General features: G+C 41.5%; 1 protein-coding gene across 4 annotated transcripts in view; it reads left to right on the top strand.

Moving 5' to 3' along the window:
• Positions 1-23,296, top strand: part of LOC115292071 (schwannomin-interacting protein 1) — a 727,630-nt gene that overhangs the window by 652,237 nt on the left and 52,097 nt on the right. The window contains exon 1 of one of the 4 annotated variants that reach the window (XM_029939976.1): positions 21,524-21,789. The exons of the other annotated variants lie outside the window; for them this stretch is intronic. Within the exon in view, the coding sequence (XP_029795836.1) occupies positions 21,760-21,789 (30 nt within the window). The 5' untranslated portion in view covers positions 21,524-21,759. Of the gene's footprint in view, positions 1-21,523; positions 21,790-23,296 lie in introns of those variants that run through there. 4 annotated transcript variants of the gene reach the window in all.

Genomic DNA, 23,296 nt, shown 5'->3' with positions numbered 1-23,296 from the left:
AAGATCAATGTGGTCTTGCTTATTTTATTTGGCTAGGTTTACTTCACTTCAAGGATACCTCCAAATCACAACACGTATCTTTTAATTTTAATTTTTTAATGTTTATTTTTGAGAGAGAGAGAGGGAGACACAGAATCTGAAGCAGGTTTCAGGCTCTGTGCTCACAGCCCCAGCATGGGGCTTGAACTCATAAGCCATGAGATCATGACCTGAGCTGAAGTCAGATGCTCAACTGACCGAGCCACCCGGGCACCCCACAACATGTATCTTTTAAAGAATGGTACTGTCTCAAGCCTTTAGACTGAGGAGAAACATGGGTTTCCAAAGCACACACTCCGCTGGATGGGTGGTGGCCACCCTGTTGTGCTGAAATATATCATGGCCGCCTTGCAGGGACAGCACAGTGTGTTGAGAAGGATGTTGAAGCTGTGTTTGGACTGTGTGAGGAAGTGTGTTCTGATGGATTAGTGATATCATCCGGTAACACAGCACTTGCTACCTTTATTTTAGGCTGCAGTTTAGCTTACACATTCCTTTGCCTTTTGAAAACAGCAGGGAAATAAATAAATCATAAACCATCCATCCCAACCCAGCACATTCAGAACTAACTCATTATCGTCATCTTCTCCTCTAACTTGAGTCTATGCCAGTATCCTCCACATCAGATAATGGCAGTGGCTTCCGCTATCATATCCATGATATCCATGACAACTCAGTCACCAAATCTTGCTGATTTGCCTTCTAAATGTGTCTGTATCATCCCCGTCCCCATCACAGATGCCACTCCCATTCTACAAACCCTTTGAATTCTCACCCAACTGCTACAGCTTCCCCTCCCTGCCTCCCTGCTTCCAGTCCTTCTTTAAATCTCTCCCCCAATTTACCGACTGTCTTCCCATTCAGGTGGGTCTCCTTCACAAACCCTCTAATGAATTCCTCAGGGTAAAGCCTACACTCCTAAATTTGGCATGAGGAACCAACTGGATCCTACTTATCTCTGGTGTCATTTCTTGCTATTCTCTCATGCCCTGCCAACACCACTCTGTTGAACTGCCTAACTCATGCTGTTTTTAGCTTCCATGCCTCTGCTCTATCTTCTGCCTGAAATGTTCACTGTCCTTTACCTGCCAGGCTAACTCCTACTCATCATGGGAACTCAGCTCAACCTACTCCAGAAAATCTTTCTTGATCCCTCCCTTTCCCAGACTTGGTTAGATGTCCTAACCAGTTATATATATTATGTCCAAGTAATGGAAACCTGCATTATATAATTGTCTGTTTATGTGCCTGTCTGCACCTTGAAAGTAGGGATATGTCTTATTTCATCTCTATATTCCTTGTACCTATTACCATGCCTGCTTTATCTTAAGTACTCAATTTAAAAAAATGTATGGACCAAGTAAAGAAAGCAAATATCTGTCATGAATAAAACTATGCCAACAGCAGCCCATGGATATTGAGAATATAGTCCATGCTCAGGTAAAGAATTTTCTTTGTGGATTAAGAATGATTGCGATGCATGCCTGGTAAGGTCTGAAAAGGAAAAGCAGGCAACAGGGTGTCATCAGTAAAACCAGCACTGAGCAGTTCTGATAGCCTTTAGTGTCATATAAAGCAACATGGACAGAGTTACATCTTTCTTTCCCTGGAAACCAATCACTTTGAGATGTGCTTAGCTGGGCTTAAAGTAATTTCACTCTTTGGTGTGTGGCCATTCTAGGTATTTGCCTGTATCTGTTTTTCCATAGCTGTCGTTTTAAAAATGCCTCTAATTTGGTTTATTTCTTCATGGATTACTATAAAAAGAACACCTTCTTACTACTAATTCAATCAGATTTAAGTTAACCCAAGTGACCTTTGGTGAATTAGCAAGTAGATTAACACTTCTTGTCAACTAAGTGACCACAGAGGCGGAATTGAGCATAAGCTGTTACCTCCTGGGTAAATTCCTCACTGTACTTCCGTCCCTGTGTTTTCTGCCAGTCATAGCCTCTACATCTTGGTTTTGAATGGCCTCGGGAATATGGGCTTCCAGACTCTTCATTGCTTCCATTGTTTGGATTTTGTGTTTCATACACATATACTTACAGTGTGTGACAGTCTAAGAACCCAAATTTAAAATAAACATGTAGTCTCCTCTCACTCATCTGACGGTGAGACCTTCAGCAACTGAGGCCAAGCGAAACCTAGACAGACGCCCTGAAGTCAGACAACACAATCAACACTGATCAGCAAAAGTGTTTATAAAGTCCTCATATATTACACTCAAATGGCGCACAAATGTGCGCAGAGGAGTAAACTGCCATTGTGTGCAAATTTCACTCATCCCCAAATGGTGCTAAATGAAGAAAGCATTTTACACAAAGCAGTACCTGAAATGCTCCTAATATTACATGGCCCCCAGTCAGAGTGCTGTGTCTAACACTAATGTGCTAGGGATAAAAAGCAGTTGAAAATTTGGAAGCAATAGCTGGGTATTCTTTAAAGTGGAGACAGTAACACTCTGAGATTCAAAAGTCAAGTGGAAATGAGTGTAAAATAGTTACAAGGCCAATCGCTTGTAAACCTCCTAAACAGCTTGCCATCAGCTTTTCTCCGCCATCTCCTCTGTGATCCTAATCACAGATTCATATCCTCTTCCCCAGAAAGGGGCAGAATGGAGCTGTGGGCAGAGCACTGGCTGGGAGTCTGTGGGGCCTTTGCGTGTCTGTATGCCAGCCTAGGGTACAGGAGTCCCTACACTCAGCATCCTCAGTGCCAGAGGCTTTGCTCTCATGAACTTACACATCCCTCACAACCACACCAAGGGGAGGCACTGAGGCTTGGAGAAGCCAGGTTTCCGAGCCAAGGTCACTGAGCGGGATCAGGTGTGACCTGCTTAGAGGCCCTGACCTAGTCTGTGGAAATGTCCTAAATCCTTTCCCTTTCTGGCAAATTATAATTTTGTTAAGGTAAAAAAGAAAAGTTCTATGTTTCAGGTTCTTAATTTAAAAATGAAAAATTTTTAATTATGTGGTCCTTGCCGTCTGTCTTAGTTATCTCTTGCTTTATCTATTTACTATAAAATATAACAGCCTGAAACAACAAACATTTGTTAATCTCACAGTTTCGGATGGTCAGGAATCTGGGAGCTGCTTAGCTGGGTGCTCCTGGCGCAGAGTCTCCCCTGAGATCATGGTCAGAATGTTCATCGGGGCTGCAGTTCTCTGAAGACTTGTGGGTCCTCTTGCAAGTTGGCTCATGCACATGGACAGAGGCTGGCCTCCATTCCTCACCAGGTGGCCCTTGCCGGTGGTTGCTGGAGTATTCTTATACCAGAATGGCTAACTTCCCCCAGTGCAGGTGGCTGGAAAGAGAGAGTGGGAGAGAGAGAAAGCAGAGGTGTCTTTTTAAACCTAGTGTCACTTCTGCTTTCTCTTTTCTAAGTCCAGCCTTCACTCAGGGAGAAGGGAATTAAGTTCCACTTCATCAAGAGAAGAGCATCAAAGAATTTTGGACATATTTTAAAAGCACCCCAGGCTGGGGACACCTGGATGGCTCAGTCCATTAAGTGGCTGACTCATGATTTCAGCTCTGGTCATGATCTCATCGTTTATGGGACCAAGTCCTGTGTCAGGCTCTGCCCCGACAGCATGGAGCCCATTTGGGATTCTCTTTCTCTCCCTCTCTCTCTCCTAGTCTCCCACTCACCTGTGCATTCTCTCTCTACCCCCCTCCTCCACCATGTGCTTTCTAAATAAATAAATAAATAAACTTGAAAACTTAAAAAAAAAACCACCCCACTCTCTCTAACCCATATCCATACATCTTCTGAGGAAAACCAAACAAAACAGAAAAAAACCTACCACCATTAAGTAAATTGCTTAGCTTTTTCTATTTGACTGTCACATGTTCTTGTCACCCAGTGGCTTCAATTAAGAAACACATTTCCCCATTTCTGAACTGCTTCCTGAGGAAATGGTTAGTTGCATAGCAGAGGAATCTTTACTTTTCCAAGGAATTTACAGGGATATATAATACAATTTGTCCTTTTGGTTAAGCTCTGATTTGGGCCAGGCACTCAATCCGAGACTCTGCCTCCCACTCTTTATCATGTGGGCCAGTGGCCTAAGGGAGGCCACCAGCAGGCTGAGCCCCCCCACCCCAGGTCCTCCCACACATACTTCTCTCCTCCTGTCTCCCGAGATGAGGCCTGGGCTCCAGGGTGGGGATTAACCTGCTGTCCGGGATTCCCAGCCTCAGGACCGACAGCAAAGGTCATTAGGTCCTGGGAGTCATCTCTCCCCGGGCCAGTTGGTCTTAGATGTGATCAGCCAGTTATTTCCAGACTTAAAGGAAAGTTCCCCTGATTACCAGGGATACCTGGCAACCTGGAGAACTCTGCTGTTGGCCCTTCCCAGCTCCCTGACCAGACTCCAGGTGGACATTCTGTAAAAAGACTTCTCCGGCTCCAGGAGGGCAGCCCGAAGGTAAATTCTATAGTCTAAAGTGACTTTCTTAGGAAAAGAGTGCAGAACCAGTTCTAGAATCAGGTGTTTTTACCTTTGCCCCACTGCACCTACCTTAATCAGAATAAATATTAGGAACTTCTGCCACTTAAATCAGACACCAAGACTAAACACTTGAAATTATAATTTCTTCCTATGAGAGGGAATGATTAAAATTTCTGAAAATTACAATTATAGACAAGTTATGCTTAAAATATATGTGTGTGTGTGTATATATACATATGTCAAATGAGTTTATCAGTATGGAATATTTTAAAACCTTTAGTTTTCATTCTGCATGAAACTAAGTGAATTTTACCCTAAAAGGGTGGAGGTAGTTATTAAAACAAAGTAACTGAAACCTGAGGAAAAGTAAGAATGAAAAAATATGTGCCTCTATTTGACCATTCAAACCCACAAAATGTTTGTTGAGGTGACTGCTACAGTCAGTTTTCTAGATGCGGAGGACAGCTGAAAATAAAACAAAGTCCCTGCTATCAAAGAGCTGATACAGTACTGGGAGTTAAACAATAAACAAACAAGAACATATATAGTATTTTAAATGTGGTATATGCTAAAGACAAAGCAGAGCTGTGTGTTCTCACACAAAGCCCCAAAGTGTGGAGACAGGGAGAGGCATCAAGTAAGAATCACAACGTTAGATAGGATGGTCAAGGAAGACCTCAATGCCAAAGCAACATTTGAGGAGAGATCTGGGGAAACTATGGTAGCAAGTCACAGGTTGTCTAGGGCAATAGAGTTTCAAACAGAAGTAGAAGCCCTGAGGCAAGAGGTACTGGGTTTGATTGAGGTCTAATGAAAGGGTTTTGTGGCAGGGAACAAATGAAGGGACAAACAGGTCCTGTGGGTGCTGGGAGGCAGATGAATCTTGCAGAAATCTCTGCAAGCTCTTAAAAGGACTTTGGCTTCTACTGGGAGTGAGATGAAGACTATGAGCAGGTTTTGAGTAAACCTGAGAAATAATATAATCAGATTATGTTTTAGAAGTATTCTGGGAGGGCGGGGTGCCCCTGGGTGGCTCAGTTGGTTAAGGGTCCACTTCGACTCAGGTCATGATCTCATGGTTCGTGGGTTCAAGCCCTGTTTGCTCTGGGCTCTGTGCTGACAGCTAGCTCAGAGCCTGGAGCCTGCTTCAGATTCTGTGGCTCCCTCTGTCTCTGACCCTCCCTTGTTCTCATTGTCTCTCTCTGTCTCTCAAAAATAAATAAAAAACATAAAAAAATTTTTTTAAAAAGAAGTATTCTGGGTATTCTGTTGAGTATTTACTGAGGTAAGGAGGTTGGAAGAATAGAAGCAGAAAATCTGGGTAGAAGACCTTTGTAGTAATCCAGGTGAGAGATGATGATTGTTCAGAATGGTGATGGTGGAGGTGGTGAGTAGTGGGCAGATTCTGGATATATTTGAAGGTTCAGCCAAAAAAGATTAGCTGGTGGACTGTAGGGTGTGAGAGGCAGGGAAGAGTCAAGGATAACACCCAGGTTTTAGGCCTGATGGACGGAAAGCATGGAGCCGTCATTTACTGCGATGAAGAAGACTGTGAGTAAAGAGTTTTGCAGGAGTCAGGTGCTGGGAGATGGGAGTTCGTTTTAGACATTATAACAATGTAACGCCTGCATCTATTAAACATGCAGGTGGAAATGGTGAGTTTGCAGTGAGATAAAGGAATCTGAGTTCAGGCTAGAGCACCAGCCAAGAGGCTGGATGACATTTCCAAGGAAGTGAGTTTCAGGTAAAGAACATGCCCAAGGACTGAGCCTTGTGTGTTCTAGGGTAGCACTGTCCAGTAGAGCATTTTGTGATGGGAATATCCTCTATATACTCTGTCTAATATGATAGCCACTAGACACAAGTGACTACTAAGCACTTAAAACAGAACTAGTGTCAACTAAGGAACTGAATTTTTACTTTTTGGAAATTTAAAGTTAAGAAGTCACATGTAACAAGTGGCTACCACTTTGGACAGCACAGCTCTAGTAGCTAAGGTAGGGGGAGAGGGGAGATCAGCCGAGGACAAGTTTTAACACAGGAAAAGAACCAAAGAGAATGTTGTCTCAGAAACTGATTGTGAAATAGTTGAATAGTGCTCATAGATTTAGTATGAGGAAGACCGGGAATTGATCTTGGGCCTTAGGAAGGTGTAGCCATTTTAGTGGCATGGGGGAGACAAAACTGATTGGAGGCTGTTCAAAAGAGAATAAAGAGCAGAGAGAAATTGTAGACAGTAAATCTGGGCAACTCTCTCAGGAAGTGTTGTCCATGAGAGTGTGGGAGGGAACGGACTGGGGAAATATAGAGGAAACCAGGCAGCACCAAGGGGCACTTGGGATAAGCAGTCATGAATTTAAAGTGAGTATGGTTGTATATTTTTCTCCAGCCACATATGTCAGCCTGGAAATAGGCACATAGTAGCAGAGAGCTAAATTTAACCACAGTTGGGATTTAACTTGAGTCTGAAGTTGGTGGTTACAACGACGGGCTATGCAATCTAAGATGTGTAGAGAGAGAAGGGCGGACATACTGGGACTGAGGGGAGGGAGGAAGATGAGCAGTCTATGGGGTGCAGGGCCTAATGCAGCTTAAGAATTATTGGAACTAGAATATTAGAGAGAGTTAGCCAGAATGAGAAAATGAGATTACTGGAGAGTAAGAGGACTGAAGTTGAAATTTTGGAAATCATGATGTTGTTGGTGATGGCGTGGTCAGGATAGGACCATGGGAGTGAGTGTAACTAAGATAGAATGGGAGAGGAAGGAAGTCAAGGAACTTCCAAGATATTGGAGGGATATTTAGCCGACATGGAAACTCCCAAGAATTAGAAGTCACATCAGAAAGTGACTCTTCAAGGAGTGAGGTAGGTAAGCCGGGAGGAGGTGACTGCAACTAGGAGGGCTCATTAGAGGTGGTATCAGGAGTCTGATGGTAAAACAGTCAGAGCAGGTGTTAGGGAGGAGCAACAATTGTCCAGAAGCAAGAGAGGAGAAAGACACGTACCCATCCACCAGGCCCTTAGCAAGAGAAAGGCAAAAGAGAAAACAGCCACCCCTTGAAAGTGGTATAGAAAGAGCTGTAGGGGTGACCACGCTTTCAGGCTCCCGTTAGAGCAAGACAATGAAGGGAATGTTCCAGGAAGAGAGCCCTCTGGAAGAGCTGTGGAGGAACCGGGGGGCAGCGGTCTGAGGAGGTTGTGCAAACCCATATAGGAAGGCACTTATGTGGATGAGCAGTGACCTGCGAGTCGAGGGGGCATAACCAAGAGTAGACAAACCTAAGGGTAAAACTGGATGGTCTCCAAGACACATAGTGGAGGGCAGACTGCTAGTGTTGGAAGCAGAGAAAGAGTTCTGGGGTGTTTGGGCTGATAGCAGTGGGGTAAGTGGTCTTAAGCAGAGGATGTGGCTCCGGAAAGAAATCCCATCCAGAATTACTGAATACCCTCAGGTGTCCCATGTCTGCATCCCTTAACCTGCTCTTTCTAAACTTGAAGCAGTTAAGCTTAAATTCATCACTGGCCTCAGTTAGCTTCTGCTTCTCTACTGTGGAATTAATCCTGTGCTAGAGCAAGAGGGATTAGTGACAGTGTCAGGGCCAGCTCTGGGCCAGCAGCTGGCATATGTTAGGTGATTCGTAAAGGTCATTTTCCTCCTCTCCTCAGCAACCTCTTCAATTTCATCTCCTCTCAAACTGAAGGAAGTTATGTCTTTCCGTTGGTATTCACATACTACAGAGGTTCTTTTTTCTTCCAAAACTGAGAACCCACATAATTCTCAAACGAAATGACCTTTCGCCTGGTTCCCTTCTTCCCCACCTACCACCCAGGACCAGTGTCATGGGCATGTAACCTCTGAAATCACACAAAGCTCTTGGCTTCATGCTCTGCTATTGTCATCCTGAAAATCTTAATTTTTGAACAAAGGATTCCCATTTTCATTTTGCACAGCGTCCTGCAAAGCGTGTAGCTGGCCCTGTGCTTATTCCAATCCCATAAAAACAAATTAACAGAAAAAACTTGACCATGGCAGGGTCAGGTCATTCGATTTATTATCCTATCCACATGTCAACATTTTGGTGATGAAGGGGATTTTCAAAATAATGGAAACCATTTAACCATATCATTTGTAAATAAGGAAATAATTGAGTCCATCTAAAACCTATGAACTCCCAACTTGTAATCTTTTTTTTCAACATGAGAAACTAGCATCACTTTCAGAAGGATTCTTCATTTATTATTACCTCCATGTGTTAATAAGCTGAAAATCTGAAAGTTACTCCTAACTCCCAAGTGAGCATGACTGATTTACTATTGTTCATGCCAAGGAGAACATCACTTCCTTACTTGAGAGTATTTCATGTCTGCATGGAGGAGCTCTCTCCTTGTCTTTACCGGAGACCTCCACTTCCTCTGGTGTGTACATTCGAGCAAAGTGGCCTTGGGTAAAAATAGAGGTGACCCACGCAGAGCAGGCCGGGACAAAGGTGCATACCAGACTGAATCATCATTTATCTGGGGTAAACAGCAGACCTGCCTCATTCCACTCACCATCTGGGGAAAGCAAACCCCTACACAGATTCAACTGTCAAACCCGGATTATGGTGACTGGTGTAAAATGAAGAGTCCACAGACACTCTCTAGATTCAGCAGTGCTGGACCTGTATTTGAGGCACTCTTGACCGGGATTCAAGATTAATTTGTCACCAAGAGAGGGCAAGCAGGTACCTGGAGCACTGACACTTTTGTGGTTCTTTTACTGTGGAAATCGCAGTCCGTGATGATGCTGTAATACAGAATTGTAAGTATTTTCTAGAGAGGGAGCATTTGGGTTGGAGAGACTCAAGCCCATCCAGCATTTCTTCTTCAAATAGTAGAACACTTTCTGGAAACCCACAGCCTAAATTGTAGGTTACAGCTTGATTTTTAGCCATCATTTTTGTTTGTTTTCTTCTAAGAAAGTAAACATGCTAAAAAAATTTTTTTGCCTTTTTTTCGCCTGTGGCCTAAACCTCCACAGTGGACGAATTTAAAAGTATCAAGTCTTTCACAAACTCAGTTCACATTCCCACTCGTCATTTTGCATCCTGTTCTTTTGGTGAGAAAACTAGTTGGAGCACTAGCATTCTTCAAGTACAGTAAAACCTTGGCTTGCAAGCACAATTCATTCCAGAAACATGCTTGTAATCCAAAGCACTTGTATATAAAAGTAAATTTCAAGACCCATTGACTCAGTTGTGATCATATGACATTTGGCATCATGTACTGCTCATATTGCAAGACATCACTTGCTTATCAAATTAAAATTTATTAGAAATGTTTGCTTGGGTCTTAGGGAACACTCGCAGAACAAGTGCTTGCAATCCAAGGTTTTATGTGTAAGAATTCCCACTTTTTACTCTTATCAGTATCCTTCTTTGGGGTGCACAAGTTGACATCAAATTATTTGCTATTTTGCCAGGCTATCCCATGGAACCAAGAATTCATTACAGAAGGAAGCCAATTGGGAAGGGAGAAAATACATTAAGTTGGGTTTTTTCTTCTTACTAATTTTGAATTAAGTTGGGGGCGGTGGTCTAGTGGATTCAGCTTAGTAAGTGTTCACCTTATATGGGGAGCTGTACATGATTATCTGCCCTCAAGTTCAACTGGCACACTCAGTCCTGCCCCTGAGACACATCAGCAAGGTGAGGGGGCCCGGCTGAGCCTGCCAAAGCTATAACTCACAGCAAGGAGGGAAATGCAGCCAAAAGGCCTTATGATGTTAGCTCACGGACTGGCAGTCAGCCACTTAGCTGTCCAGGTGAGGCTTCTCCCACTGTCATGAGAGGAGGAATTAGGCACTTGCCCAGATTTTCCCCAGTAGTGACTTGAGCTAAAGCAGCTGGTTGCAGGCAAGCTCCTGCCCTGGATCCAAGGCTCTAATGTGAGAGAATGTCAAGAATTTGGTGCATTCATTCAAATATTTGTTGAACATCTAGTATATATGTCTGGCACTGTGCTGTATGCTAGACACAGAATGGTAGGCTTGATAGATATGCCCCCCACCTTCTCACAAATATACACAGTCTAGGGGAGCAAATCAGCATTACAAATCCCGCAAATGAACTAATGGTTACAAATTGTGGTAAGCGCTAAGAAAGAAAACCTAGTGTGCTAACTAAATTTGAGGTAGGGCCTTACTTAGACTGGGGGCTAGGGAAAGACCTCCAACTTGAAGCAAGGGAAGTTACTTGGGCAAAGAGGGAGGTGTTTTGGTCAAGTTGAGAAATAACTCATGTGAAGGCCCTGAGTCAGGGGTGAGCTTGGCTTTTCGAAGACCGTAAAAGGTAGCCAGTATGCCTAGAGCTAAGTGAGCGATATTGTGAGTGGTGCAAAGGAAGTCTGGAGCGTAGATCAGGACCTAGAGCAGCAGTGTTCAGGAATGATTTCATCCTAAGTGTGTTGTCCTAATGTGAAGGGAACCCACCCAGAGTTTTAAACCAAGGTGTGACATAATCTATGTTTTTCGAAGTATTTGTCATTCACAAAGGGTAAGGCTGCAAGCACTTAATTTTTTATAACAACTTGGGAACTAAATAAAAAAGCACGCAGCTATCAAAACGACCAAATAGGTGATGTACAGAGGCTTAATTTCTTTTAAAACAATGTTTTATAAATTCATGCCATTTAAAATTAGGGCAAGAGGTGTGATCACCTTAGTTATGCTGACAGCTCTGTTGAAGAGATCGCTTCTGTCCTTTGGAAAATGAATTTGATTTTAAAAACCTCCAAACAAAACACAAGTAGTTTAAACCATCAGTGTAAGTTTCCACTGCTGTCTGCAAAGCAGATGTGTGCCTTTTTAGCTGGCTGCTGTTCCTCACAGGGACGCTGGAAGGCCGAGGCCATGAGAGCAAGAGAGCAAGCAATGGTGTCTGGGCATGATGGATCGTGTTTATTTTTTTTAGGGTTTTTTCCCTTCTCTTTTTGCTCGGCTTGAATGTTAAGAATGAAAACAAGCCAACTCTACTATCTCAGACAAAGGGAGAACAGAGGTATCAGGCTGAGGTAGATGGGGATTCTGTAGGCACTGGACCTCAAAAGCACTGCTAATTCCCGTCTTGGCTTTCATAATAAATAATGAAAAAGCTATGCACTTCCAATAAGTGAGCATTTTGTTGCCAAGCCTTTGTTTCTGAAAGAGGCTGTCTTTGCCGCTCACAGAGGAAAACTGGTTTAAGTGAGAGAGTTTTAGAAGGATTGGGATTAATGCACAGGTTACTTTTCCTGCTTATGAACAATCCATGATGAATTTTAACCCTCCTCTGAGAATGAGTCCTCTGGTTGTCCAGTGTTCGGAATAGCATGATTTCCTAACCAGTACCTCTATATTCGGACAAAATTTATTTCTAAAAGATGAGGAACTTTCTTAATTGAATAGCTTTAAGTGTATGAAATCACTAACATTCCTGCATTTTTATTGCACTTCAGCAAACCTTTTAGACCAGTGTTTACTTTCCTACCCGTTAGCAAGTAAAAATCATTCGAACACCTCTTTTGAGAAGTAAGATTGTAAATTCCAGATTGTTACGTAATGGCCCCAGAAAAGCTGGTCAGAGAATATACCTGAGGAAACTCTTATGTACTAAATTCCATTTTAACTAATAGCATCTCAACATTACTCTTGGAGTGAGGGGGTGGGGAGAGACAAAACAATAAGATTTAAGGACCACTAAAGAATTTTAATAGTTCCTTAGAGATTATGTTAATGGTGTTTAATCATAAATTATGCCTCTTTTCTGTGTTCCGTGACAAACTAGGAAAATACATCAGTTGATAAGCAGTTTCCAGAAGAGATATACTACATAAATTATTTTTTATCATTACTTTGTTTTATTCTGTGAAATAAATCTTTTGAAAATAGTAGCTAATTTTCATAATAAACTAAAATTGTATCACAGACTGATGATCTAGTGTATGTAGCTTTTGAAATTTTTTCCCCACAGTGTAAAAAAGGAAAAAAAAAATCAGTGCCTTTATCTTTATTACATTTATATAAGGAAGACCTTGAATTGAAGTCTAATAGTTTTTTGCTGACTCGCCCAATGCTAATATGTACTGTGATATTAATTTCCTTATTGTTGCTCATTTGTAAACCTCAGTATACAAAATAAACTTAAATTGAAAAGACAGCCATTTGACAGCCTAAAAGTAGTAGTGAGGTTAGTGGATGCAGGGAGATGACAGTATTTTAGTCCAAACATTATGTTGATGAGAAAATGGAGGCTCTTAGATATGAAGCCATTGCCCAAGAGAATTCGCGTAACAAGAAGCACAGTTGAGCCCGGAACCTACGTCTGTGACTCCTGGTCTCAGGCTCTGTCAATTCCAGAACCATCAAAGACAGCCTAGACTGTAACTGGATGTAGTAGCATCAGTGTAACTTTAAACTCTTTCATTAATGTAACTGAAGACCTGTGCATTTATATTTATAGTTGGTATTAAAAATATCATTGAAAGATCAATACAACAATGAAGCATACTTTTGACATTATTTTTGTTTTCTAATGTTATTCACAGTTGGAACTGGTTAAAACAACACAGTGTCCACTAGAGGTCACCTTTCTTCAAGATGAGGGTCGGTCCCCTTCCCTAATACTTTGTTAACCTGATTTTGAATCAACCACCACCACCTTGGAGAAATGAACAGCCTTTCCTGTCATTGGGGATTCCATGTACTCCTGTAGCTACATGCACCCCAATCAGTAGGGAAAGCTGACGGGCAACTGAAAACCCTAGAGGGATGAAGAGAGATTTGCCCCTGCTTACCCTACACACACACACACACACACACACACACACACACACAAATGCACACACACTGTGCTCGTTCTGGCTTGGGTCTCTTGACATACCAACTAATTTTTATTTGAAAGTCTTCTGTTAGCCCTGGCAGGTTTATACCACCTTTCACTCTTCTACCGCTGCTCTCTGTGATTCCAAAGGCCGGGAAATGGAGACGAAAAGAAATGATCCTTAAAAACTGACATAAATTTGGGATGAAACCATGTAGACTTCACCTAAATTTATCTGAGTCAGTTACTATTTTTCTACAGTGTGTGAATTTCAGTCAGCATTGGCCAGAAAATACTATGGGGAGAGGACTAGGACTGTGTCCAATAAACAAGCACTTTGGCAGATTCTATTGAAATATAAACCATCGCATTATTCTAGAAGGAGAGGGAGGCTGCCGGCTATAGCACTGCCTGACGCATCAGGTTTCAAACTGTGTTGTAGAAACCCAGAGTTGCAGGAGATATTTTTAGAGGCTCACTTGCACCTGTTCTATGAGCTTCTAAACCCCTCATCCCCAACCCCCTCCCACATCAAACTGGTAATGAAAAAGTTCTGAGATGTGAAAATAATTTCAAATATAGATATAAATGCGATTGTCTATGAGACTTGGACGTTTGGAGAAAAGTGGTCCTGTAAAGTGACGATAAGAATAATACAACCTTTTAGCCCAAACGTAGAGATTCATTCCCTCATAGCTATGCAAAGTATTTTTCCCTACCCCTTTTTTTAACTCAGCATATTAATTTATCCTTCCGGGTTAAGTAGTCTTTTACAGTCCTTAAGACTGTACTTATAAATGTGCCATTGACCGTGTGGGTGGTGCCAGAAAAGTCATGCCTGTATATCTCCAAGAAGGAAAAATTATCTGAGATGCCCAAGGGGCCCAGCAGGGCTCACTGCCAGGTGAGAGTCACGCATATCTGTTGGGCACATCCCCTCACCAAGCCTAATAGGTAGATTATGTAATGCCAGGTGAATACCCCATACATCAAGTGAGCAGGTCTGGCTCTAGAGCAATGATGTCTGGTAAGTTTTGCACTCTGTCTTTTCTTATCTGTGTATTATGAGAAATGTGAGAGGTTGCTATATATTGTTAGTAGGTCAATCTGGAAATAAATTTCTTGTTATTTTGCTTTCAAGCTTTTAGATATATTTAATGAAGAATATCAGAGATTGCAACATAAGCTATTAAAAAGGATTGCTACCATTTCCAACTACTTATCTATGTGAAACCAGACTCTCTTGATGTGGTGCAACCCAACAAAATAAATAAATGTAAACATACAGTTAGAATAAGACCATGACTCACTTCTATAAATTCTATTTTCAAATGTTTATGTACAACAAAGCCTCATATTCTCAATGAAGGCTATAATAGGTAAATATTTTAAGTTTGAGCTAAAAGTTTTATGTTGATTAAAAACACTTCTGTTATTTTGCATATCAGTTTTCATTTTGAAAACAGATTCTACTACTTCAAAAGAGAAAAGAGAAAGTGACCATCACTGATTCACATTAATAATTTGCTCAGCAAAGTATTTTTTAATACTCGAAATAAAGGTAACCAGAGTCAGAAGAGTCAAAAACGGCTGAGTAAATTAGTTTACAGTGGCGTATAAGACTCTCAAATAAGTTTCTGATTTATAGTTTAAGGACAAAACAATTATAACCTATCTCATTTTTATCCTTCTCCTACTTCCCATTTCTGGGCCTCAGAGCATGTGGGAATATCCTGATACCCAGCATTCTCTCTGTCATATGAGAAATGACCTTGATGCAACAGTAGACTTCAAGTCCATTACAGACACTCTATCCCAGAAGTCACAGACCAAATTAACATGCTCAAATCATAGTCCATTGAATCAGTTTAAAATGCAGATCAAAAGGCAAGGAAAGGGGACACGCTGACATACATATGAGATGGTATAGGACCGCACTATCTGAATCTTAGGTTATCCGTTATTTGTAAGTCCAAGCTTTTGGTCGTGGCCACCCTCCCTGTTGATGATAAGGTTAGGAACCAGAGTTGAGATTTGAGAAAGGAAGCCCAGTTATACAGAGGTCTCTGCCAATGACACACAATTTGCTTTATCAGAGACACACTCCGGCTTCCTCTGTAGCTTGCCTCCTCTTCTGATGAGCTGCTATGGATTATATTTGCATTTCTTGGGCAGAGGACACATAGAGCCAGAATGGGAGTCACCAATGGACAGTCAGTATACATCTAATGAATATTGATTGCCTCAGGTTATTTAGTGTTTTGTGAATATTAGATGCTTCTTTAGTCTTTCTATTCCTCTCTATGACCTGCACACACATGCTTGATCCATGTCTAACACATCCAGGTTACATACACTTATTACTCACTGATACTTAACACATATGATGAATTCTGCCTCTACGTGCTTACTCAGTGCCTAAATCTAAACATCTTGCACATTTCACATATGTCTGACAAGCTACTACATATTCATTATCTATTCTTAACACCTCTTTCAAGTTTCATTCACCCATTTGTTTTTCTTGTTCTTTTATAGCATTAACTGAATATTCAGTGATACAGCAAAACCCTCTATAAAATCTCTTGGGAAAGCTTTCCACCATATTGGTCCCGACTCTCTGATCCCCCACTGGCCCTCCCTGCCCTTCAGGTCTTCGCCACCTGCTGCTCCGTAAGGACCTCAAGATACCCCCACCTGTGCTCCTGCATCTTTCTCCATCTCATTATTCAACACGGCTTCATAACTTTGCTCATTAGATCTTCAGGTCCACAACTGAATGAAGACCCATTATGTGCTCCTGGTCTAACTCCAGGACCTGGCCCTTTGGATTATTTTTCACCCATTGTCTGCAATTTCTCCCTTCTCACTAGTTCCTTCCCTGCTGAACACATAGATGTTTGGGTCTCCCCTAACTTAAAAATCTTCCAAAATCACAACCTCCCTAATTCCACTATACATACATTCAAGCTACTGCCCTAATGCTCTAATTTATCAACAAACTTCCTTACATACTGTTTTCTACTCAGTCCCTCAACTTCTTAACCACTTATAACCTGGCTTCAATCCCAACACAATGCTCCTGAGATTATTCTCTCAAGAGTAACTGATGACTTCCTAATAGTCAAAACTAATGGCCTTTGGTGGTATTTACCTTCCAACCTACTAGGCTTTTCCACTTCCCTGCAAAAAAAGTATTTGAAGCAATTTAGCTCTGCCAGTAAATCCCCCCGTGACTCCTCACTATATTGTTTTCATTTTCCTCTCACCCTGTCGACCACACTCCCTTCCCTTCCTCTTGCCCTCTAAATGTGGGCTTTTACCCAAGATTATTGTACTAATTTTCTGTTGCTGCTATAAAAATTTACCCCAGCTTTATCAGTACAAATAATTATCCTATAGTTCTGGAGGTCAGAAGTTCATAAGTGGTCTCACTGAACTAAAGTCAGCGTGTCAGCAGGGCTATGCTCCTTCTGGAGGCTCTATGGGAGGCTCTAAGGCAAGGTTTCTGGCTTTTTCCTCTTCTAGAGGCCTCCCACATTCGTTGGCTTGTGAGCCCTTCCTCTGTCCTCAAAGCCAACAACACTGGCTGAGCCTTTCTCATACTACCATCTCTGTTCCTGCCTCTTCTGCCGCCTCCTTTTATCTTAAGGACCCTTGTGGTCACATTGGGCCCATCTAAATAACCAGGATAATCTCCCTCCTCAAGGTCACCTGCTTAGCCTTAATTCCCCTTTCCCAGGTGGCAATTAGGCTGTAACTACTTTGGGAGGTCATTATTGTGTTTACCACAGGGATGTCTTTGTTTCTTACTAGTTTCTCTACAGTCTCTCCCTTCCTAACTTTCTACAGCTTCGACTATCCTCTCCCTGCAAACAAATCTCAAATTCTGTTTGCCTGACTTCTCTCTTGAGCCCCAGTTGCCTCCTGCACCTTCAACTCAGAACTTTATGGTGAAGAATCAAAGAACTCATTACTGCAGCCCAACTGGTTCCTCGTTCTGACTTCCCTGTTTCTTTGCACAGCACCGATTTTACTCCGGTGTGGTTGGTCTCAAAGCCTCATGACTCCTTGTCTTCTTCACTCCCACCTCAGGTCACTGGCTGGACGCATCAGTTCATTTTTCACAGTGTCTCATGTAAGCCTCCCTTTGTCTTTTCCTTTCCTTTCCCACTATGACCTCCATCCTTCAGGCCTCTCTTTTTTTCTTGAGCTCTTGTATTGCCTTTAATTAAGAAGGGGAAAAATCCATTTTGGCTCCTCTTTTGAGCATCTAAGAGTTATTTACATTAGTTCCCCTGATGTGGACAGAATTTATCTGTCTCATAATTCCTTTGCTTCCATTGCCCCTTCCATTGCAACTGAAACCTTTATAAAAGCTCCCAAAGTTCCTAAGGAAAAGCTTAAAAGTTTAAGGCAATGCTTAAGACAATGATTTCCTTGCTCATCTTCCCCACCCCCATAACTTCATTTTTCCCCCTAAAATTTCATTATGAACATTTCCAAACTGGATAGTTCTTAGGTGAATACCCACTTACGCACCATCCAGATTCTACAGTCAATGTTTTACTAAACTTGCTTTGTCACAGCTTTCCATCACACTATCCCTCTACCTCGCCATCCATTCATCTCATTTATTTGATGCATTTCAAAGTTTCACTAAGCCTCCCTCTAAAGACTTCAGCCTGCATATCATTAACTACAGTTCAAAATTTGTTAAGCAGATTTTTTAAATTCTTTTGAGATAATTTTTACATACAATGAAATGCACAAACCTTAAATATATTATTCACTGAGTTTTGGCAAATGTACACACCTGTGTAAGCCAAGCCCTTATTAAATCACACAGCTTGTGCCAGAAAATTCCTGAAGCCCCCTCCAAGTCAGTCCCTGACCCCAGTAATTCACTTTTGAAACTGTATGCTCACATGACCTGTTGATGTGATTTTTTATCACTACATTAACTACCCAAAAAATTTCTTTGATTCTGTTGCTAGTAACTGCCACAACTGAAAAAATACTTTTCTGGATTGACAGACACTATAGTTTGCTCACTGGCAGAAAAATAGCTTAATCAGGAAAAAGTCTTAATTTTTCTTCCTTTTAAACATAGCTTTGATTCAGATTTTGTGCAACCTCTTACCTTTTGATAGGTTTTCTTAAGTTTATTTATTCACTTTCAGAGAGAGAGAGAATGCAAGTAGGGGAGAGGTAGAAAGAGTAAATCCCAAGCAGGCTTCACACTGTCAGCATGGAGCCCTACTGGGGGCTCAAACTCATGAACTGAACTGTGAGATTACAACCTCAGCCAAAATCTAGAGTCAGACACTTCACCAACTGAGCCACGCAGGCACCCCACATTATGATAGATTTTGATTTCAAAGCCAACCTACATTGGCTCAAAGGGGTTTATTTCTCCAAATCTAGTGGGCCTTCACTTAGCATTTTTGAATAAGAACACATTCACAAGATATGATCCTAGAAAATATGGTTTTTCTTTCTTCTTACTTTGATGGCTTGTTGTTGGAGAAGAAGGATTTATCTTTTTGGGCATATCACAACTTTCTTGGGCCTCAGTTTCCATATCTGGAAAATAGCAGTGTATCTCATGAGGTCCCATCCAAATCTGAAAACCAGTACTTTTTACGGGAAGGAAAGTTGTGAAGACCCAAGAAGAAAAAAGAATCTCTATGCTGCATAGACCATACTTAATAGTTCGCCAATATTTTCTGGTCCAAAAAATAACAAATGTTACTGTAGTTTGGTAAGTTATTAAAGCTTAAATGTTCTTGGAACAGCTGGTCTGTTTGAAGTTTTTTGTACTAGCAAATCATAATTTAAATTGTAACACAGAGTCCTCTCCAATGAATGACTATAAAGGGAAGCTGACTTGATATATTACTTTTTTTTAATCTTGTTTATACCGCTTGAGAGGGTTTTTTGACAGGATTTGGGATACAATTGTCAGAAATCTGTTCTCCCCAGAGCCACCTCTGAGTCACTTCCACTATTTCTGGAACAGCAACTGTGAAGAGTGGGATCATGTTTAGGCTTTTTTTTTTTTTTTTTTAAACAACACATGATAAATGTCTTCAGGAGCTTATGTAATCTATCCCAGAGCCTTTAGTTTTCAGAAGAGAAGAGAGGCCAGGCAGTGGCTTCTTAGGTCTTGTACAGCTTGAAAGCATGTTCCTGAATCTTTAGGTCATAGATTGTCAGAGTAGCGACTTCAGTAAAGTTTTAACAGCCTTTGAAGTTAAAGCTGTTCTGTCTTGGAAAGTTGGGGTATGACTTCTATATTGGGCATAGGATTTTCATTTCATCTTATTTGCTACCTTGCAAAAGGGACTTTTCACTATGGCCTACTTTTCCTTGCACATACTTAGGATTCCAGAACCTTCAGGTAGGTAATTATGTAGCAAGGCGCACCTCACAGACATCTCTGTCTGTCTCTGTCCTGGCTCAGTAGAGAAGGATGGAGTTTGGGAAGAGGATGTATTGAATATTGTTTCCTTTCCCTGAAAAGTTTCTCTTTTCTTCCTCCTGCATTTAAGAAGACTCATGATGTAGCTCAAGCTTCTGCTTCATTCATCAAGCTTTCCTTGTGCCACCTGCCAATGAACAGGCCTAAAGAGTCCTGCCCGTGTTACATGGCCGGTCTTTCTCCACATTCTACAGAGATGGGCTGTGACCTTCCTCACTGTATGTCCCCAGAGTACTTTTCTTTGGAACCCGATGAGCCCTGTGCTGAAATGCAAACCTGTGCCATCATCAGTTGGGCCTTCCCGGCCTACTCCCCTCAGTAGGATGCTGAAACCCCTCATGTGAGTGTTTCCCTGGAGTTGAACTCAGGTAGCAACCTTTTCTCCTGTGTGACCTCAAGTAGCGAAAATTAAGAATATTTATAAAAAACGGTCTTTACTCTTTCCAATCAACAGAGGCATTGTTACAAAATTATAAATATATCACCATCTATTCCTAACATAAATTCCCACCATTCCTTAAGATAGGGATTGAGGTGAAAAGTTGTCAAACATGTTGATTTCATTCCTCAGGCAAAAAGTACTTGTTTTTCTCTGTCGGTAGCATAATGAAAACTGTGTGGTTAGTAGTAAGAGTTTTTCAGGAGATGGATAGACAGGTAAAAATTGCTTCAGAATAATAACCCTATTGAATTTTTTTTTGATTTGGTGGTTTAAATTCAGTCAAGGTTTTATAGAGTACCGTTCATGTGCTCAGGGCCATTTTATTAAGAAACAACAAAACACATTTCCTATGGCAGCTGAGCAATTTAGATAAGGAAATTTTATTTTACTGTTTATTTTCTTAATTTTCTGTCTTTAAATTAGCTTCAGAATTTACAGGCCTGGTTGTTCCTTTTTACATAGCCTAAAATCCCAGCGTGACCCTGAAGTACTTCAGAAATTGTTTCCCTTTTTTTCCCCAGACACATGTCTTTCCTCTACATACTATCTGCAAGTCCAGAATTCTTTCCATTACAACCTCTTAGGTAGAATGGCCTGCTTCTAGAATCATATGTCCTATATTGGGGGTATCTGTGTATTCAAGTCACGGGCATTGGGTTCCATAGTTTAGTTTCATTTTCACAAAATGAATGAATTATACTGACTTTAATACTTGAATCAGCTTTCCCTAAAAATTTTTTAGAAATAATTATTCCACTTGATTTATGTTTGACTTAAAAACGCAGCTAAGAGCCAATAAGAAGTGGGGAACCAACAGAATTACAAAATACCACTTTTTAAATGAGTGAAGACCCTCCCTTTAGTTATAAAGTTGACAAACACTTCAAAAATTCAACACAGAAAGCCTCCCTTCAGTGTCAATATGCATAATGGATTGTTTTCCCCTTTGCATGTTAAAAGTTCCGAAATGATCCTTAAGGCCTCTCTTTCATAGCACCAGGCAAGCAGCATCCAAGGGCTGGAAGGATGATGCCGGAGGTTAGAAATGTTCAACTGCAACATTGATTTGTGTCTGTCTCTCTCCCTCTCTCTCGCTGGCCTTTTTCCCTTTAATGAGGACTAGAATGTTTCCACATCAGTTAACTGCCTTCATAAAGCACCAGAAGGTCACACCAGCCCCAGACTGATCCTTTTCTTTGTGCCTATAATATAATTGGCTGATTGTGCCAGCGATGAGCGCGCCCCCTCCCCCAGCCCAGTCCTAGCTCCATGTTTGTGAGCCTCACTGCTGGTTTCCGAGGAGAGCGGCTCGGCTCGCTGCGCGCTTCCCGGCACAGGCAGTGCCACTGCGCAGGTTGATCAGCGAAACAGCATCCATTTTAATCTGCGGGGAGCCCCTGCCTTCCCAGGGCGTTCTCTCCGCCAGTGGATGCTCCGCGCTTTGCCTAGGCAGCCTCGCTGAGCAGTCCTGCTTTGGGGTGTGTGCCCTAGGATGCACTGAGATGGTACATCAGGAGAACTGTTCGTATCAGGTAAGATTTAAAGCCTGATTGTGAGGCCGGAATCCTTTGGGAGAGGAGGCCTTCCTCTTCCAAAGCAGCAGGTTGCCTCTTTCCGGATTTTCAAGGGATTTTGCCATCCTCCACTCCTGGCCTTCATCGCATACAGTATCTGAATTGTAATTAGGTTTTCTGGGGAGTAATGGGGCAGAAAACAGTGCTTCCTTGGCCTTTAAAGCATGTTGTGAAATCCACGGAGATGATCTGTGCCTTGCACATTCTCTATGTCTGTGCAAAGAAAAATTGCTATAAACTGTAATTGAATTTAAGGGGCTTCGCAGAGGGAAAACCTGGTTGCAGTTCACTAGGGAAATACTGCAAAATACGTTTTTTTGCTCATTGCATAGGATGTGAATAGCTTTACATCCAGTTTTTAGGATTGTCTTTGCGGAAATTATGTAAATACGGAGTAGTAATTGATGATCTGAGAAATTTTCAAAAATCAGCCAGCATGCACTTGATGTTTCAAGTTGCACTTGTTATGTCTTTCCAAACTTATTTTTACATGCATGTTGTTTTAAATGGTTGGTAAATAAGAATTAAGGTGCTGACACGCATAGAAAAACCACAGAGAAAATTTCTCAGTATTACATATTTATCTTAGTGCTAATTTGCTACGTGAAGTTTTGAATTAAACACTTAGACAATTTCAGAAGACCAGTTCTAGAGTGTTAATAACTCCTTCCTGAAACTTGGACTGCCGAGGCAGCACTGAAAGTGTCTTTCGTGTAAGCAGACGAGAATGTTCTCAGAGTAATTGCACTTTGCAGCAGCAGGCATGGCTAATCCAAGTCGAGGATAGTTAATGTTGGGGTATTATCCAGCTGACCGAGTTCAGAAGCTCTAAGAGACCAATTCTTTAACTTAACAATGCCTCTTCCTTGTGTGAGGTAGGTTACCTGAGACAAGCAGGTGTTTCTCATTAGGTCAGATTTCCCACAGGTAAATGTATGCAGGCAGACTTGTATATTTCACAAGCCTCAAGACAGTTTCTCAGCTAAGTAAAGGGTGCCTGTATAATACAGTCATACACCTTTCTCTCCACTTAATAATTGGAATTTTGTAATTATGGGCTTTACGTTTTATTGTGTTTTCATTTCATAGTACATTTAAGTCCACAGATCCTAAATATCGAGATGTGCACTTAGCAGGAATTCTTCCCATGAGCAAGGGAAGATGCTAAGGAAACAGCCAGAACTTCACTTAGACACAATGCAGTTTGGGAATGGAGAATGTCAAACATCTGTGGAGAGCCTAACCTACTTACAACATGGCTCCAGGTGACTAAATTACTATCATAATTAAAATCATTTTTCTTCTCTTTTCAGAGAAGCTATGTAATTTAATTTTTGAAAGGCAAGCTACTATAAGATTATTCCCTATACCTTTTCATTAAGTCGATCATGAAATCCCTGGTTTTATAGGTCAAAAATGATCAACTATCAGCAATTTCACCTAAAGAGAAAGGATTTTGTTAGCC

Source organism: Suricata suricatta, chromosome 5 (assembly GCF_006229205.1).
Source record: "Suricata suricatta isolate VVHF042 chromosome 5, meerkat_22Aug2017_6uvM2_HiC, whole genome shotgun sequence".
Lineage (NCBI taxonomy): Eukaryota > Metazoa > Chordata > Mammalia > Carnivora > Herpestidae > Suricata > Suricata suricatta.
The sequence above is the reverse complement of the archived record's forward strand: the minus strand, read 5'-3'. Positions and strand labels throughout refer to the sequence as shown.